The sequence below is a fragment of the Candoia aspera genome, chromosome 7 (assembly GCF_035149785.1).
Source record: "Candoia aspera isolate rCanAsp1 chromosome 7, rCanAsp1.hap2, whole genome shotgun sequence".
Classification (NCBI taxonomy): domain Eukaryota; kingdom Metazoa; phylum Chordata; class Lepidosauria; order Squamata; family Boidae; genus Candoia; species Candoia aspera.
Window position 1 is genome coordinate 84209457 of NC_086159.1, and position 20067 is coordinate 84229523.

Here is a 20067-nt window from a genome sequence, read left to right on the forward strand (position 1 = left end):
CTAGCACCTGTGCCGGGCGGGGCTGTTACGAGGGAGGCGGGATACGTTTGCAGCAAGGGTTTAAGTTTGTATTTGGCGCGCTTTTGCTCATTCTCAGCTTTCTTTGTACTTGTCTTTAGTTCTCTAATAAATCAGATTTCATTTAGCAGCCTCTTGTGAGTCTGAGTATTTGGGCTAGGGCAATCATTACAAGCGACCGCACAGGCGCGATCCTGTCCAAGGCCCCGGCCATCTCCCTACTCTAGGCAGCAGCCAGGGCCTCCACTGGACCATGCAGCAAGTCCTCAGGTATAACCCCCAGCTCCCTCTGAAACCCTACCGGGTCCATCAGTCGCCAGGGGCGGACCAATCGAATGGGTCCTGCCTCCCTGCAGAGGGAGGTGGCATAAGAGAATCTCAAGATCACCAGTTGCTGGAGAGAGAAGGGAGGCTTGAATCTTGTGGTGCCGGCATTGCTTAGCTGGGAAGGAGACTGCTCCCATAGCCCAGTCCAACAATGGGTTGTGGAGTTTCAGCCAAGGTGTGCCCAGGATTATAGGTACATTAAGTGATGCCGTAACATAAAGTTGGATCCACTCAGTGTGGTCTCCCGTTGTTAGCTGTAAAGGTTCTGTGGATCTTCAAATCAGCCCGGCCTTGAGGGGCTGGCCGTCAATGGTCTCCACTTCTATGGGACGTGGCAATTCCATGGTCGGGATGTTCAGGTCTTGTACGGTCTGTACATCAATAAAATTGGTGGAAGCTCCAGAATCAACGAGAGCCTCTAACTTGACCTGGTGCTCTGGGTTTACGTGCATTATGACTGGTAAGTAGAAAAAGGATTGCCTGGAATCCTCGGAATGAGCCCTTAATTGATTGATGGTCTCCCTGCTGAGCTCTGTGGAGGGAGACCCACGGAGTTTTCCCTGATTGGAAGTAGAGGCGGGGATGGCTCTTGTTTCAGCTGCTTGCCCTGGGGCTCTTACAGAATTCACTTGGTTTCTCACTGGGCACGCTCTCACTATATGCCCCGGGGCTCCACAGTAGAAACAGAGGGCTCTCTCTCTCCTTCTCTGTCTCTCTCAGCCTCGGAAGTAAGCCTCCTGCTCGCCCCGATCTGCATCGGCTCCTCTTATCCTGAGTAGAGAGATGCTGCAGAGAGAGCTGGAAATCCTGGAAGTGCTCTGAAGCCCCTGCCTTTCCCTGGCTGCAGCTGTCTAAGCTCTTCTAGTCTGGCATCTATATAAATCTTCTAAAGTAGCTGGTGTTCCCTGGCACACCAATTCGTTTTTTATCTCCTCATCCAGCCCGTTTGAATTGGTCTTTCAAAGCAGTCTCATTCCAGTCCAGATCCCCTGCTAACAACTTGAAATCAGCAATGTAAATTCCCACTATCTTGTTGCCTTGCTTGAGCTTCTGAATTTCCCGGCTGGCAGTGACCTCTCTGATCAGGTCGTCAAAGTGTGCTCGGAACCTTGCCAGAAAATTCTGATAGTCGTTGAGAATTGGGTCGTTGTTCTCCACCATGGGAATAGCCCATTTGGCTGCTAGGCCCTTTAGCAGACTTAAAATAAAGGTGACTCTGGTGCGGTCTGTTGGGAACTCTGCCGGTCTGCTGTCGAAAAACATTGTGCACTGGGTAAGAAATGTTCTCAACTGTCCAACTTCTCCCCCAAACTTCTCTGGTAAGCTGCCCTGGGATCTCAAGACTACTGGCGGAGCTGCTACTGCCACTGCTGGCACCAGCTGTGGGATGATCGGAGCTGGTTGTTGTAGCTGTGGGAGCATAGCCGCTTGTAATGTGTTGACCTGGAGATCTACTTGCTGCTGGTGTTGCTGCAAGGCTGCTGCCAATTGTTGTATGGCTTGTTGTAGTTCTTGGTTTTCGGAAGACATATTGCCCCCCCAAAAAATTTTCTTTCCTCCCTCTTTCAATGAGAGTAGGAGTTTGGTAGGATCGATGTCCTGACTAAGCAAGAACCACGCCGAGACAAGGAAGAAGTCTCTAGTGCTTTATTATTGCTATAGTAGACAGAAAATCCTACCAAACTGAAGAAGCGTGGGAAAACCCAGACAGATAAATCCCCAAAAGTCAAGGCGGGTCTGTTCTGCGTCTCTTTGAATGACAGCTCAAAGTCTCTAAACTACACATACATTTTTGCCCCTGGATAGTGGCCCCCTCCTGCTCATCATCAGAACTCATGACACCCAAGACCATAAGCCTGGGGAACTCCACTGCCAACCCTGAAATGGCCTCTAGCAGTTCAGGCAGGGAGGTTGCTATGCAGCAGGGAGGCTGGTACAATAGCAACACTCCCAACCGCTCTCGGAAACCCAACTTGAAAAACAGGGTCTCACATCCGGCCACTTGTGGAGCAGGGCCCGACGGCTTCTACGGATTCCTGGGTGACAACAGCCACTCCTCCTCCCCTGCCCTGAGGTCTTGGCTGGTGCCAAACTTGGAACCCGGTGGGTGTATCTCCAAAAGAGGAACCCCTCCTTCCATGCCGAGCCAGGTTTCGGTAATGCATGCCAGGTCTGCCCCCTCCTCTGTGATCAAATCACATACGAGGGAGGCCTTGTTGTTAATTGACCTGGCATTACAAAGCAGCAGCCGAAAGTCAGGGCAACCACGAGTCCGCTGTCCAGGGCCCGGGTTTCTTCGTGGAGGGCCGGAACACACCACAGGTAATAAACACTGGGGGCATCTTCCTCCAAGATGACCCACCCTCACGCCATAATCTTTCAGCTTTGGTTTTCAGATCTTGATAGTTTATGATCATCTCCAATTCTTTGTCTTCTATTATACTATTCCCTGGTTTTGCCACATCAACTATCCACACTTTCTTCCTTTCAACCACAGTTAAATCTGGTGTGTTAGAACTTTATCAGTTTGTATTTGGAAATCCCACAGTATTTTAACCTCATTTTTGACTATTTTTTCAACTATATGGTCCCACCAATTTTTCATTACTGGCAAATGATAATTTTTACAGATGTTCCAGAGAATCATTTTGGCAGCTGTGTTATGTTGCTGTTTATAGTCAGTTTGTGCAATCTTTATTATTACTGTTGCTGTTGTTGTTATCTGTGTGTTTCTGAGCTGGTCTATGACTGTAATAAAGTATCTATCCTTTTATAAAACCAATCACCTCATATTAATTCCTGTTTCTAGAATTACTCACATTTCCTTTTCTTCCTGCAGTTTTTTAGCTTCATCTTGAAGTATCTGCAACTGCTGTTGGGCAACGATTAACTCCTCTAATGTTCTCTTCAGCTCATTCTGAAGCTCTTGGTTAGTAACCTTCAATTTGGTATTTTCTGTTGCAGTATCATGCTTATCATTACGTAGCTCTTTACATTGTCCTTCCAACTGTATGAAGAGAAGAACTATAATTAAAAAGCAAATTTAATGGGTTTTTATTAGATTTAATCACAAATTCATAAAATGCTTCCAAAGCGGGCTTCGGTTTTTTAGGGCTCAGGTATTCTACTACTGAAAGAATTAAAAAAATCTTCAGAATTGAAATACAGGCCAATCTTGTCTGGTCCAATAAGATGAGGAGAGCGGCAGAGAAAGGTCCCACAACATCCAAGAGAAGGTGTGGAGCACCCACAAGGTTATCGCTAACCCCCTGGAAGTATGTGTCCATTTCCACTTGGCTGCAAATACAAGGGAGGGAGTGGGAACCACAATTGTACACGCCAGAAGGAAAATAAATATGGAGACAAACCTTCCAGGTATTCTCATGGAATATTCAACTGGCATTGCATTTACTCAACAAGCTGATTTGTTGGTTATCTATATTTCAGAGGAATACACGAAGAAAAAGGAACCTTAAAAGAGAAGAGCTCCTGATGCCCGAAGTCAAGTCAATCTAAAAAGATGTTGGTGACTTTCACTTTGATACCAATTCAGAATGTAACATGTTTTGGCAGAGTAAGGTGGTTATAATTTCGCTTCAGACACTTGCTCTCATTGTAATGCATGAGAAATATAAGAATATAAATTGTAAGAACTATTTATACAGTAAGCTAAAATTTACATTTTGGAGTATATGTCATTTTCTAGGGTAAGAACTTGAGTTAATGTATTGCTGACGGCAACGGTATTTGTAGAAAGAAGGCCCCACCTTGCTCAATGTGGCAAACCTACCCCATCTAGCCACCTGGAGAGGGGCTCCCACCCAAAGGGACATCAGAGGTTGTGGACCCCTTCTCAGCAGGAGCCACCACATTGCAGAACAGGCACCCTTCGGAGATCCATTTTACTTTTTACGTAAGTAGGTTATGTTATTAGGTTGGTTTTAATGTTCTTTCCTATTGTGAAAGGTGAAAGGTCCACTCTGCAAGCACCAAGACATGTCTGATCCTTTGGAGGGACGCTGCTTTCGCAAAGTTTTCTTGGCAGACTATAGCGGGGTGGTTTGCCTGGCAAGCGGCAGTGGCCATTTCTGGACAGGCCCTGGGACAGTCCCCTCCCCAGTATGCCTGACACCACTGGCTGCTCCCAAGGGCTACCTGAACGCTTCCAATAGTTACCTGTGTTAACGAGCCTCCCCCATGCCAACGGCAACAACCCAATACTGTCATATTAGATCAATACTGGTTGCTGGCTTGCTTTGAGATGCAGTTCAAGGTGCTGGTTAGAACCTGTACAGCCCTCTGTTTCTGGGGGCCTGGCTGTATCCGTGACTGGTCACTCCAGGCCCAGTTTGCCTGCCCAAAGTTGCTATTCCCCACCAGGTGCAGTGAGAGGGGATATACAGCCAAGCATCTGATGCAGGGGATCTCCTCAGCACTCTCATGTTTGATGTTCAGGAACTTAAGTCAGTGCTGACTTTTCCAGAGAGCATTAGGGAACCAAGGACTTGAACAGATTAATATTCCTGGGTTCAGTGATGGGCAATGGTAATAAATGGTTGTTATACTGGATAATGGTTTTCTTTGATTTGTATTTTATCTAGACTTGAAATTCGTTTTATATACATGCTGCCTTTTGTAACCTGCTTAAATTTGATCAGCTACAGAAGCACTTGCCATAAATAAATAATTAGTCCTTCTGAATAAAAGAAGATGTCTTTTTTTCCTTTTTGCGAAATTCAATTATCTTATAATCCAGGCTTATACTAATATTTATTTTATTTATTTAGCACATTTTTCCACCGCCCATCTCAAACATGACTCTGGACAGCTTACAATACATTAAAACAACAACAATTCATATCAATTAAAAACATTATACAATATAAATATACAATATATCAAAACTCTAAAAATATGTCAATATTATAAAATAGGTAAATAAAAAGCAAGAACCCAAGATGGTAAGATGTTAGAATTCCCTGGGGCCATATTATGGTGCCAGCCACCCCCATGACGAACTATCCCCTCTTCTGCCCAAGCCAGGTGGCACAGCCATGTCTTAAGCCCCTTCCTGAAGGCTGGGAGGGTAGGGGTTTGCCTTATCTCTGTGGGTGGCTTATTCCACAGGGTGGGAACTATGGCAGAGAAGGCCCTCCTCCTGGACCCTGCCAATTGACACTTTCTTGTGGACAGGGTCCGCAACATGCCCTCTCTGCCTGACCGGGTGGGACGGGTCGATGTGATGGGGGTGAAGCAGTCCCTCAGGTAGCCTGGACCCATGCTATGTAGGGCTTTAAAGGTGATAACCAACACCTTGAATTGGACCCGGAAGCAGACTGGTACTCAATGCAGCTCACGCAGCAGTGGTGTTATATGGGCTGCCTTTGGGGCTCCCAAAACTATTTGCACAGCCACATTCTGGGCCAGCTGTAGCTTCTGGATACTCTTCAAGGGTAGCCCCATGTAGAGTGCATTGCAGTAGTCTACACAGGAGATGACCAGGGCATGAGTGACTGATCGGAAGGACTCCTGATCCAGGAAAGGGCATAACTGGTGCACAACACAAAGTTGTGCAAAGGCTCCCCTGGCCATGACTGCCACATGCTCTTCAAGCAGGAGCCGTCAGCCCAGGAGAACCCCCAAGTTACAGACCGGGTCTGTCTGGAGCAGTGTGACCCCATCCAGAACCAAAGATGGTAAATTCCTGGATATTGAGAAGCCCCCAACCCACAGCCACTCCTTCTTCCCAGGGTTCAGCTGAAGCCTGTTGTTTCCCATCCAGACCCCCACAGCCTCCAGGCACTGGGAGAGAGTGGTCACAGCACCACTTATGTCACCCAGGATGGAGATGTATAGTTGAGTATCACCAGCATATTGATGATCTCACCTGTGGCAACGGATGATCTCACCCAGCGGTTTCATGTAGATGTTGAATAGGAGAGGAGAAAGAACCGAACCCTGTGGCATCCCACAAAGGAGGGGCTGTGGGCTGGATCTCTCACTCCTATTACCACCAATTGGGACTGGCCCTGGAGGAAGGAGGTGAACCAGTGCAGAACCATGCCACCCACCCCCAACTCCCTGAGCTGCTCCAAAAGGATACCATGGTCAACAATATCAAAAGCCATTGAGAGGTCAAGAAGAGCCAAGATGGATGCACTCCCTCCATCCCATTCCCGCCAAAGATCATCCATAAGTGTGACCAATGCCGTTTCAGTCCCATATCTGGGCCTGAAACCTGACTAAAAAGGGTCCAGATAATCCGCTTCATCCAGGATCCTCTGGAGCAGCAATGCCACCACTTTCTGAACTACCTTCCCTAAAAAGGGGAGGTGGAAGACAGGGCAAAAATTGCCCAGTATAGTAGGGTCCAGGGATGGCTTCTTGAGGAGTGGGTGCACCAGCGCCTCCTTAAAGGCAGCTGGAAACACTCCCTCCTCCAAGGATGAATTCACCATCGCCTGGACCCACCCGCACATCATCTCCCAAGCTGCCTTCACTAGGCAGGAGGGACAGGGATCTAACTGGCAAGTGGTGGCATTCACAGTCCGAAGAATCCTGTCCACTTCCTCAGGCCCAACAGGAACAAACCGTTCCCAGATAACCGGGTATTATTACCATGACAACAGTCTAACAAGGCAGCTAAAGGCTGAAACTGGCTCCTTTTTGACAGAGCACAAATAAAACCAACGTGGCCCTAAATGGGTAAGAGGGGATGTAGCAGGAATGGCCTGTAAATCCTCCAAGAACAGTCACAACAGCTGAATGAACCGAACTTTTGCAGCCATATGAGCTTCTTGTTTACCCAGCTTCTACGCCTGGACCTCCAAACACCAATAAGAAACACTTGGGATTATTTACAGCTTCCAACAAATGTCTCAGTAAGAGCTTGGCTGCTTTTTGTGAGCCAGTTCCACAGAGATCAGGCTGACATCTGTGAGATACAAGTCAACTCACCAGCCAGCTACAGAAGTGAAATTCACTCTGTCAGACTTGAGAAATAAGCAGAGGGCAACACAGCTTTTGAGGTTGTAACACAAGCATTGATCTTTGTCCAAAAGGATCTGGAGGCAAAGTCCTATCAGTCACGCTGTGTGGTGGCCCAGAAAGCTGTCTGTTTCTTTCCTATCAGATGAAGCAGAAGAAATAAAATTCTTTGCTTTTCAGACTTCCCTCCAGGAAGGTATTCCAGAAAGCAAGCAAACCATTCCAAGGGACAAGAGTGACCATCTTATGACTTCTGTGGTTCAAGGCTTGTGGGCTTTCTTACCAGTGCAGCCAAAATGATATCACACACTGCCACTGTATTGCTAAGCTCACTTAGAAATTTACTGCTATTACAGCATCATAATTTTCACATACCCTTTTCTGCTTCTGAGCCAGTTGTTCCAATTCCTTCTCCTTTTCTACAAGTTTATGCTCCAGATCCTGATGTCGGGACTGAAACCTCTCAGTGTCCTGCAAAATTGGAAGATAACAAAAAGAGCAGAGGATTTTAGTTAAAGCACCATCAGGGGTCAGAAAACAACTAATTATAGGAATAGACTGGTAGTGGGTTTTTTTTTTTTTGCAATGCATACACAAAAGAAATCTCTCTCTCTCACACACACACACACACACACACACAAAGCTTTCATTCATATGCTGAACTTTTTATCTCAAAGATTTAAGGTGTCAGTTAGTGGCTTGAAAAGGACCATTTATCTAGTTGGGATACATCTTCACTTTGAGTCCCCAAATTCTTATACATCCACCAGCTGTACTAAACTGTACGGTAGCAAAATAAGACAACCCAGTAGTTATGGAGGGGAGAAAAGTACACTTTCTATTGTTAACCAGAATGCATCAAGAAAGGCAGAGCCAGAACCAGATGACGCCCAGAAAAGAGACCTTGAAGCTGCTGGTAGGTGGTGGGATTTAAAGACAAAGGGAATGATTTCAGCATTTTAATTCTTACCTTAAACTAGACTCTATAATTTATTTTACTACTATAGTATAACTTTATAGTCATATTCTATATCTATCTGTCCTTTATCATCCATATTAAAAAGATACTTACCTCCAACAGGACCTTTTCTTTCTCATTTTTGATTTGCTGTTCCATTTCTTCATACAGTTGCTGGATTTCATCATCATAGGCAGAAATTTTGCTAATAAGGAATTTTAAAAAGGACAACAAATTACAACTTCGTCACAGCACTAGCAAAAGCTTGGAGATACAAGAAGCCATATATTCTTCCTTTGGAGAGAAAGTCCAGTGTGGACAGGCTGGCCAATCTACCAGACAGATCTACAGCTGCCATGCAAGTCATCCTTAAAGAATGCTCAACAATAGTTCAGCATCAAACTGGAGGCAGCTATCTAGCAGAGTACCACAAAGTCGTCTTTGTAATTTGGGGCAGGTGATTCCAGTAGGAGGCTTCTTCACAATGTGAGGGTTCCACTGAGTTTCAGGGATTATGGAGTTAAGGGAAGCTTTAATTCCCCTTAAAATAAAGAACTCAGCCATTACGCAATCCCTTCCCACACCAGTTCCTATCTCTTCCGCTTCCTCAGTTAAATCTCCCTTTTTGATTCAACAAGAGGTAATGCGCTTGGGCTTTCTTCCATCATGTTGAGGAGAAAGTTCTCAACAAAGCTAGTCAGGAATTTTCTGGAGAAAACCTTGCAGTTTTTTTTCTCCCAGCAGATGTAATTAAAGTTGCCCCACAATAACTTTATCCCTCTTAGAAAGATCTGCAAATTGCTTTTGGAAAAGATCATTCACATCTTCTCCTTGAGATGTTCTGAACCTCACTGCCATCGCTTGGACTTCTGAGCAGAAGGGGTTACTTTTAACCTAGAGGGCAATTCCTGCTCTCTTTCATTGCTTCTGTTCCTTGGAATTCCTTGCATCTGTCGCAAATATATGACTCCAGTTGCTTGGAGGCAGGAAGCTTTGCAAGTCACCACTGCCAATTCCAGATCACTCCTCTTCAGTTTTACTTCTTAGGGTACCACCAGCAGAAAGGTTTATGTCTTCTTGTTCCTTTCTTGGCCAAGTACAAATTCTTCATGCCTTTGCCCACTAACACCCAACAATGATACAAAAATGGTTTGGTAACATCTTTTCCCTGCCATTTCCCCTTATTCCCAGCTCACAAGTGAGATAAGCTTGTATCTTAAGCCGCCTGGAGTCACCGTGTGAGAGTTGGGCAGCCTTATAAATCTGTTTAATAATAATAATAACTAAATCAATCAATCAATCAATCTTCCTTAGCTTATTTCATTTATGCACTTTATCTATCGTCTCAATCCTCACAGGCTCTAAGCAGCTGGTGCTGGTGTTAACGTAGCACTTCTCCCTTCTTCCAACATTGTCCAAGGGCAGCCCAAGGGATCTAACTTTGTCTCCCATCTCCTTGGTGGAGACTGCAGAGACTGAAACAGAGGCAAGAGAGGCAGGATACAGATCAGCAACGGGGACTGCAACCTTCATGCCAGGATAGTTTTGTGCCAATTCAGGAATGGATGGAGAGCACCCTAAGGGAGCCGTCAGGGCAGCCTTTGGTTATTCGGCAGTTCTCAGGATACCCCTACTGCAATCATCCCCTATCCAGGAGCTGAATTTTTCTCCCAATCACTCAGTCCCTGAGAACAAATTCCCATCCAATTTCATTGGCAGCTTTTGAAAGAAGACATGCTGACTGGGGGAGGAAGCAGCAACGAGAATGGTGAATGGAGCAGGAAGAACCAGAGAGCACGCAGTGGGTGGCATAAAGGCAGGCTGAACAAATGTGACTGGTAGGAGACAAGTGGTGAGGAGCAGCAGAGCTGGCTGTGTTTGGGATGGGTACATTGGAAGGAGAATTTGAACCCATGCAGGTAGGTAATGGCAGAGTCAGAAGCTGAGTCTGTGCAGGTGGCACCAGCAAGAGGTGGGGTTGCAAGAGAGTGTCTTTTTCAATGCACCTCTTGCCAATTAATGAGCTCTGACTTTGGTGTAGTTTTGTCCAAACAGGAGAAATACTAACAGCTTTACTACAGTGCTGCCATCCATGGAATGTGGAGTTCATTCTGAAGCAATCTGCAAATTTGCTCTGACAGAAATTCATGATGAACTTATTTACATCCCTGTTAGGGACTGTATGAACAGTTAATGGAATGAATATTATACTCGCAGGGCAAAAAATCTCACATAGATCCAACCAAGCCTGCTGCTGTAGCTTTAAACATGCATTACCCACTTGTGGAGAACTCCCTGCCCAAACAGAATTGCTATGAAAGAAATATAATGGGATCCCCTAGGAAGCCATCATAAAAGAAGCATTTACTTTTTCAGGGCACACTCCAAGGTGTTCTTTTCATCATCAGCTTCTTGGAGCTGAGAGAAGATTTTTGTCAAGAATTCTTCAAAATTGGAAAGTAGGTGAGGCTCATGTTTCCTCAGATGCAGCCAGAGGTTCTTTATATCATTTTCACTAGGGAAAGGGAAAAAAGAAATGCAAGTTAGGAGCTAAATTTTTTGGGCTTCAGTAGCAAATATAATTTTAGCACTCTTGTATCATAAAGGAAGAATCATGGGGATAGATGGAAGAATCAGTGACTTTTACTTTTTCTTCAGTTCTAATTTTATTTATTTATTCAACTTACATGGTTGCCCATCTCAAACTTATGACTGTCGGCAGCTAACATGTCATGAGTGCCGTTGAGCTGAAGACATCAGCGCAATGGCACACATGACAATAGAAAGGAAACAGGGGAAGGGGCTCAAGATAAGTAGCCATCAACTCACAAAGACTGAAGGTCAAGAAACAATGGCTAAACGGATCGCGAGGCACACCCAAGCTGTTAGCGCTAACGCAACGGAGATCGCCCAGCTGACAGCAATCACCGGAGGAATAGAGAAACCGATGATGGGCGATCCCGGAACGCCAGCGGGGCCTCGCAACCCCTCACCTACCGGCAGGACAACGTGTTGGACAAAGGGGGGTGACGTAACCACGAGTGAGGGGGCGCTGACCGGCGCGGGGTATTTAAACCCCGCACCGGCGCGCTCCTGTCACTCTCAGCTTTTTTCCCAAACTGTATCTACGCTGTGAATAAATCAGAGCCTGTTCCACAGAACCAGTGTCTGAGAATTATTCAGAGGTAGGCAGCGCATGACATAAAGCTGAGAGTCATAAACTCAGCCTCGCCGAGCCCCACCGGACGACAACGAGCCGCGGGAGGAGTAGACGGCGAGAAGACCAGGAAGATGAGGCCGGCGCGACGCGGACAAGGAGGGCGAGCTGCACGGCAAGAAGCGGAGGAGGACCGACCGAGGCCAGAGGCACCGCGGACTCCCGGAGCCATGGACGCCCACCCGACCCAACCCGAGCCTCAGCTCCAACCCCAAGGGGAGATGGGGACGGAGGCAACCCGACCACGGGAGGGAGCAACATACCTCCCAAAACCAGCGGAGAACCCCGCGCCCCACATCGCACCCCAGCAACGGGCGTGGAGCGACAGCCCAACGGCGGAAAGCACAGAGGAGGACGATGGAGACACCCAGCAGACGGCGGAGGAAGCGGACCAACGGCCGAGAGAGACTGAACCCCACCGGCAACCCACCCCCGCCGACACACCGACAGAACCGACCCCAGCGGCGGCGCGGATCATGGACGAGGAAGCACGAGCGGGTCTCGCGGCCATGCAGACACAACTGGAGGAACTCCGGACCATGCTTCAGTCGCTCATGCCCCCCGCGCCGCCCGACGACGTCCCCGCACAGGTCCGCACCCCGAGCGAAGCGCCGAACCCCCACGGGCCAAATGAAGGTCAACAGATGGCCCAGGCGGACGACACCACAGGCCGGGAAGCGAGAGGAAGGGCCGCACAAAACGCCCGGGCCCCAAAGGACTTCCCCATCTTCTTTGATGGGAACCCCGCGAAACTGTCGTTCTTTATTACGAACGCCAGGGAGTTCATGGGGAGGCACGGACACTCCTACGACTCCGAAGCGGACAAAATCGCTGCCGTGGCGATCAAATTACAAGACCGGGCGGCGGACTGGTACGTCCAACTGTACGAGTCCAGCTCCCCCGCCCTCGCCAACTTCCCCGCCTTCATCAAGGAGATGAGAAGCTACTTCGAAGACCCACTAGCCAAAGTGAGGGCGAAGAGCGCACTCCAAAGACTTAAACAGGGCACACGCACTGTCCCAGACTACGCCCTCGAGTTCAAAGCCCTCGCGGGGAAGGTCAGCGACTGGTCCGAGACCACCCTGCTGGAAATGTTCAAAAGGGGGCTCAACCACGACGTACTGCAATGGGCCCTCTACCGCGACGACCCAGAAACTCTACACGGGTGGATCCACCTCGCGGGGAAAGCCGAACACGTGCACCGCACCTTCCTCATGACAACTACGGAAGACGCGAACTACAGCTGCAAAAAGGTACCCGCACCACACGTGGGGACGGCCGGCCCCACATACCCAAAGAAGAAATTTAATCGGGAGCCCTGCGGGAGGTGTGGAAAACTTGGGCACAAGACGGCGGATTGCTTCGCCAACCGACTGCCGACCAGTGCGCCTAAACCCACCCCGAAAGCTAGCCCCAAACCACCTAACCTGGTGCCGCCCCCTCACTGCCGAATGACCGTAGCCACAGCGACACCAGAGGAAGGCTGGGACGCCTACTGGGGGGAAGAGGACAACGTAGACCCAGACCAGCCGGCGGGAAAAGCTCCCCGCCTGCCCTGAGACGTGTTGCGAGGCAGGCGGTGGGACAGCAGCGCGGACCACCTCGACGGAACGACGAAAGCTCCGTGATAATGGCGGCAATTCAACTCTCTGCCGGCAACGGAGCCACCACGGCCGCGGCACTAGTGGACTCGGGGTGCTCAAAAAACCTCATCCACCCCGACTTAGTCGCCAAACTCGACCTCCGCTGCTTCCCCCTCCCCACGCCGCTGGCATTCCACCAGCTGGACGGCTCTACAGCGGGAGGGAAACCGGCTACGATGCAAACCGAGCCGGTCACCCTGCAAATGGGCACTCACACCGAACGCACATCGTTCGTCGTCACCCACATCGGGCGGCCCATTGCAGTCCTGGGAATGCCATGGCTCGCGACAAACAACCCACGCATCAACTGGGAGACCCGCACCTTCACATTTGGCGACGGCAAGTATCGGGCACCAGTTCCAGCGGGCAGAACCAACCCCACTGTGGGACGAGCAGAGGCGACTACACACGACGACGACGCTACCACAGCAGACCTACCGGAACAATACGCCGACTTCTCTGAGGTCTTCGGAGAGGCGGAAGCTGACCAACTACCCCCCCACCGCAAGACGGATTGCCGGATCGACCTGCTACCCGACGTCCCCTTACCTAGACCAAAGATCTACTCGATGACCCCGAAGGAGATGGCAACCCTCCGGGAGTTCATCGATAAAAACCTAGAGAGGGGATTCATAGAGCCAGCATGCTCACCGGTCGGAGCCCCCGTCTTATTCCGGGAGAAGAAAGACGGCACCCTACGGCTCTGCACCGACTACCGGGGCCTAAACGCGGCTTCCCTGTCCAACAAATACCCCTTACCCCTGGTGAAAGACATGCTCGCCCACCTGTCCACGGGCAAAGTCTTTTCCAAATTGGACCTTCGCGAGGCGTACTACCGCATCCGAATCAGGGAGGGGGACGAATGGAAGACTGCGTTCAACTGCCCTCTAGGTGCCTTCCAGTACAAAGTGCTGCCGTTCGGACTCGCGGGGGCCCCCGGGGTGTTTATGCAGCTCATCAATGAGGTACTGCATGAACACCTGTTCAAAGGGGTCCTTGTCTACATAGACGACGTCCTCATCTACACGAAAACGCACAAAGAACATGTGACCCTAGTCAGGCAAGTCCTCGACAAGCTCAGAAGGGCACAGCTCTACGCCAAACCTACAAAGTGCGAATTTCATAAAGCGCGCCTAGACTACCTGGGGTACCGAATCTCTGGAGACGGCATAGAAATGGACCCCGCAAAAGTCGAGGCGGTGCTGAACTGGGAACGCCCCTGCAACAGACGCCAACTCCAGAGCTTCCTCGGCTTCGCGAATTTTTACAGGTCATTCGCCCGGGGGTTCGCAGAGATAGCCCTCCCCCTAACGGACCTCCTCAAAACCAAAGGGGTGGGGGACACCCGACGCGCCAAGAACCCGGGCACAGTATTGAATTGGACTCCCGCGTGCCAGACCGCATTCAACAAGCTGAAAGCGCTGTTCACCACGGAGCCAATCCTCGCGCACCCGGACCCAGAACGGCCGTTCGTGGTCCAAGCCGACGCCTCAGACTTCTCCCTGGGGGCCATCCTACTCCAAAAGGACCCCACGGGACTCCTGAAACCATGCGCCTGTCGAGGAAATTTTCCGAGACAGAAAGGCGATGGCACGTCTGGGAGAAAGAAGCCTTCGCGGTAAAATCGGCGCTAGAAACATGGCGACACCTACTCGAGGGAGCCACCCAACCATTCGAGGTCTGGACCGACCACCGGAACCTCGAGGCCCTCCGAACGCCCAGACGCCTTAGCCCAAAACAGGTCCAATGGGCCCAATTCTTCAGCCGCTTTAATTTCCAGCTGAAGTTCATGCCGGGCAAAAAGAACTTCCTGGCCGACGCCCTCTCCCGACTGCCCCAGGACGAAGAACCCGCCCCAGACACCATTGGGACGGTCCTATCCGCCTCGCAACTGGGGATGGCCGTGACCACCCAAAGCGGCGCTCGGAGGCAGCTCGACTCTACGGCGCAGCCGACGGCGGGACAACCTGCGACCAGACGAAGCCAACCGCAACTACCAGGGGGAATACGCACGGACCTCGCCGCCGCCCTCAAAACCGACCCCTGGTTCCTGGCAAACCCCGACAAGGTAACGATGGCACAGGACCTGGCATGGGGGGAAGGCAGAATCTATGTCCCGGACTCGCAACGCCAAGCGATCTTGCATAGGGCACACGACGCCAAGCAAGCGGGACACTTTGGGTTCCTCAAGACCCTACACCTAACAAGGCGTCAATTCTGGTGGCCCGCGCTCAGACGAGACGTGAAAGCATACGTAGCGTCCTGCCCAACGTGTGCTAAGGCCAAACGGGCACCAGGCAAACCCGCGGGGCTATTACAACAGGTGGCAGAACCCTCCCGCCCATGGGAGGAAATCTCTATGGATTTTATAGTGGACCTCCCACCCAGCCAGAAGAAAACGGCCATTTGGGTGGTGAAGGATTACTTCTCGAAACAGGCCCACTTCATCCCCTGCACGTCGGTCCCGTCCGCACAACTAGCCAAACTCTTCCTCATCCACGTGTACAGGTTACACGGATGTCCCGCACGTGTGGTGACCGACAGGGGTACACAGTTCACCTCTAAATTCTGGCGGGCCTTCCTAAAGCTGACGGGGACCCAACAGGCCCTATCCACTGCTTGGCACCCCCAGACGGACGGAGCCACAGAGGTCCTTAATGCCACCCTAGAGCAATTCATACGCTCATACACCAACTATCATCAAGACGACTGGGCCGAACTGCTCCCGTTTGCCGAAGTCGCATACAACAACGCCGTCCACACGAGCACGGGGAAAACTCCGTTCGAGGTAGTCTCGGGGCGCGACTTCGTCCCCATACCGGAGCTACCACAACCCCCGGAACCCCAGGTGGACGCTAGCGACTGGGGACGGAAGATTGCGGAATCGTGGCCAATAATCACGGCAGCGCTAAAGGATGCACAGGCGGCCTACAAAGAGCAGGCCGACAAGCACCGGCGCCAACAACCGACGTTCCAGGCGGGGGATATGGTCTACCTATCCACCAAATTTCTAAAGTCACCCCAACCCTCGAAAAAACTGGGGCCTAAGTACATCGGGCCGTTCCGAGTCACGCAAATAGTGAACCCGGTGGCAATACGCTTGGACCTGCCACACAACCTACGGAGACTCCACCCGGTGTTCCACACCAGCCTCCTGAAACCGGCAACCACCTCACGATGGCACCCAAGCACGCCACAGCCCTCACCGGTGATGATCGACGGGCAACATCACTTTGACGTAAGGGACATACTCGACTCTCGCAGGCAACGGGGAACTTTACACTATTTGGTCAGGTGGAAACACTTCCCCCACCCAGAATGGGTGGCGGCGCACAACGTTAACGCGCCTGACCTGACCCGGGCTTTTCACCGGGCATACCCCGACAAGCCAAAACCAAGGCCAGCAAGCCGTCACCTGCAAAACCCCTCCCCCGCGGGGCCCCCCCGCCTCCCGTGCCCCAAGGGAAAGGGCCCCCCCAAGCCCGCGACTTGGGTGGACCTCCCCCCCCCGGGACTCACTCCCCCCGCCCCGGGCCCACGAGGCAGTAACAAGCGGTCGCCAGCACCCTCCCCCCGCCCCGGGCCCACGGGGGAGTGGCAAGCAAGTCAACGGGGCATCCTGGGGCAACGCCCAGGAGCACACATAACAAAGGCGACGCACTTTGAATAAAAAAGAAGGGCCCTACCTGGAGCCGATAAGCACCCGACCAGCCACGCCTCTCTCCTCGCCGAACTGAGCCAAACTAGCAGGGTGTGGCCGGAGCATGCGCACGCCAGGGGGTGACCTGGGCATGCGCACTAAGGACACACCCCAGGAAGGCACGTGGTAGAGGGCGGAACAAAGGGAGGGGCGAAAAATACTCCGGCGGGAATTTCAAAAGTTCCTTTTGACAGCTCTCCTGAAAAAAAAAAAAAAAAAAAAAACCAGAAAACCGGGGGGGGGGGCACTATTCGGACAGGGGGCAGTATGTCATGAGTGCCGTTGAGCTGAAGACATCAGCGCAATGGCACACATGACAATAGAAAGGAAACAGGGGAAGGGGCTCAAGATAAGTAGCCATCAACTCACAAAGACTGAAGGTCAAGAAACAATGGCTAAACGGATCGCGAGGCACACCCAAGCTGTTAGCGCTAACGCAACGGAGATCGCCCAGCTGACAGCAATCACCGGAGGAATAGAGAAACCGATGATGGGCGATCCCGGAACGCCAGCGGGGCCTCGCAACCCCTCACCTACCGGCAGGACAACGTGTTGGACAAAGGGGGGTGACGTAACCGCGAGTGAGGGGGCGCTGACCGGCGCGGGGTATTTAAACCCCACACCGGCGTGCTCCTGTCACTCTCAGCTTTTTTCCCAAACTGTATCTACGCTGTGAATAAATCAGAGCCTGTTCCACAGAACCAGTGTCTGAGAATTATTCAGAGGTAGGCAGCGCATGACATAACAGAATAAAAACTAGATAAAAACATCATAAAGGATAAATACATTACAAATACGAGAGTCAAGATAAAACCAACCAACACCATCAATATAGCCAAGGTACGGGCTCAACCACACAACCCCGGGCCCAGGCTAGGCTGCAAAATCAGGTTTTTAAGGCCTTACAGAAACCCAGCAGGGTTGGGACAAGTCTAAAGTCTGGGGGAACGGTATTCCAGAGGGCAGCACCACCAGGCTCTCCTCTGGGGCCTGCCAGATGGCCCTCCCCAATGGGTGGGGCTCAGGGCAGGCCTCTCCTGCTGGATCTCACAGGGTGGGTAGACACACCTGGGGGGAGAGAGTCCCACAAGGAACCTGGCCCGTGCCATGAAGGGCCTTATAGGCCACTGCCAGCGCCCTGGATTGAACCCAGAAGCAGACTAGCAAAGTCCTTTTGGTTCCATTGATGAAGAAATGTAGATTTGGGTATGTTTCTGTTTTAAGAAATGAGTTGTACAACTTTTTCATCCATCTCTCCATTTTACTACTGAAGATATGAAGCCACTTGTACGTGACTGTCTTCTGCAAAAATGTTAATGTTCTTATATATGTTTACAATTTCTGTCCTTGCTGCTAAGGACTCCTTTGTATTACTAATCTTAAAAATAGCAACAAAAGTGAAATTGTTCATTTATGCTATTATTTCTCCCAAAGGAGCACAGAGTGTGGAACAAAAGCAATAACTTGATAACGAACAACAAAACAAACCCCCACCAACTAAAATGACAAAACAATGAGAGCACAGCAATTAAAATGTATTTCCTAAGAAAAGGCAGCAGCGGCGGCTCCTCCTCCAGTACCAGCCTAGGTGAAGAAACATGGCTTCAGTTGTGGCTCACCATGTCTTCAAGGCCATGGGGCCTCACTTGCCCTGGGAAAGGGTGTTCAGCTGGGGTGCTGCCACACTGTCAGTCAAACCCATTGGGGAGGCCAGACGCAGAACCCCCCTAGCTAACCTGATGCAAGGACTGGTGGTCTTGAGAGAGAGGTTTTTACATGCTTGTTTCCTGAGCCATTTATGGCTTTATAGATCCATGTGAACGTCTTCATTTAGTCACACCACTTAATCTGGCCAATGCGCTACGCATCAGCCGCCAGTATAGATGATCTGAAAAGATAGCCACACCCAGTTTGCAGTAATCCAAGTGTGAACATGGATCCTTGTGAGGGCGTGGATCACTCAAGCTGGGCTATTTGCTTCAGTGGGTGTCCTGACTAGTGCACCAAAGTTCACTGAAGCCACCTATGTATTAACTAACAGTTTGGAATCCAGGAAAGTCAGCAAATCTGGGAATGGGATGCGTACATTCAATGGGATTCTGTGCGGTCCTGCAGAAAGGAATGGAACCAGTGAAACAGTGTCTCCAGTTCTCAACCCATAAGCCACTCCAGCAATACTCCTGGTTAGTGGGGTTAAACATCACACTGCAGGTACTTCAAATGTTCTTATTTTAATTACGGTGGTATCACTGGAAGGTGCTGTCTCCAAACCCCTCCAAACTGCATGGAGGAAGGAGAACTCCCTCTCCAAATATGTCTATGGCCAGTTACGGGGTTGGGTCATCTGTCATCATTAATTCTAGCTCTTTCAAGAGAATTGTCAAAGAGATAAGAGGAGCTATGAATGTACAAGCGTTCTTCCCATTCTACTGTTTCCCCTTTCCTTTTTTGCAGCAGGCCTGATTGCACGCACGCACGCACACACCATCATTCCTCCGAGCCATTTGGAGGGCAATCTGAGAGAGAACAGAATGGGAACATGCCTATCCCTTCTCCCAAATCTGCTGTCCTCTCACTGCAGGTGCTGCCTACCACTTTCATTTTTGGAAGAGGAATTGGTAATGGAAACTTTTTTTCTAGGATACCATCAAATTAAAATGAAGAGCATCCACTTTTTTTCCCCCTTCAAATTACTCAAACTTTTTCTTGCACGAGGGAATCTGTGAATTTCCCTTAGCATTTCAATTATCAATGGAAGTGAACAGAGCAAAGCTGAATAGTAACTCAAGTTTCTGGCAGCAGTAAGTTAAAATCATTTTCTCATCTATGATCCTAATATCGTAGATGTCATATTCTTGATACCAAAATATGTATTTCTTTTGGATAATGATTCCATCAGAGGCCATAGATTCTGGAGCTAAACAGCCTGGCACCAGATTAATGCCACCAATCCTACATATGATCATTTGAGGACTGTTTGAAATTCAGATCTCAATTGCAAGGCAGTCCCAGGACATTTTGCTGCCTAACCGAATATGACCAGAAGATGGCAACCTCACACACTCAACTCAGAGAGCAGACAGTACTCAAAGCCCACCAAGTTATTTTGCTGACTTGAAAAACGTTTTGTAAATTACACCAGAGTTCCAATATTTACTACTGTCCATTATTTTATTTATCTTGGTGGGCACCCTTTGGTACTTTCAGAAAAACAAAT

General features: G+C 49.9%; 1 protein-coding gene across 1 annotated transcript in view; it reads right to left on the reverse strand.

Annotated features, from left to right (window-relative positions):
- Positions 1 to 20067, reverse strand: part of CRACR2A (calcium release activated channel regulator 2A) — a 60375-nt gene that overhangs the window by 34002 nt on the left and 6306 nt on the right. The window contains exons 4-7 of the mRNA XM_063308385.1: positions 10659 to 10805; positions 8405 to 8495; positions 7708 to 7803; positions 3165 to 3352 (exon numbers count right to left, since the gene is read on the reverse strand). Of these exons, the coding sequence (XP_063164455.1) occupies positions 3165 to 3352; positions 7708 to 7803; positions 8405 to 8495; positions 10659 to 10805 (522 nt within the window). The remainder of the gene's footprint in view (positions 1 to 3164; positions 3353 to 7707; positions 7804 to 8404; positions 8496 to 10658; positions 10806 to 20067) is intronic.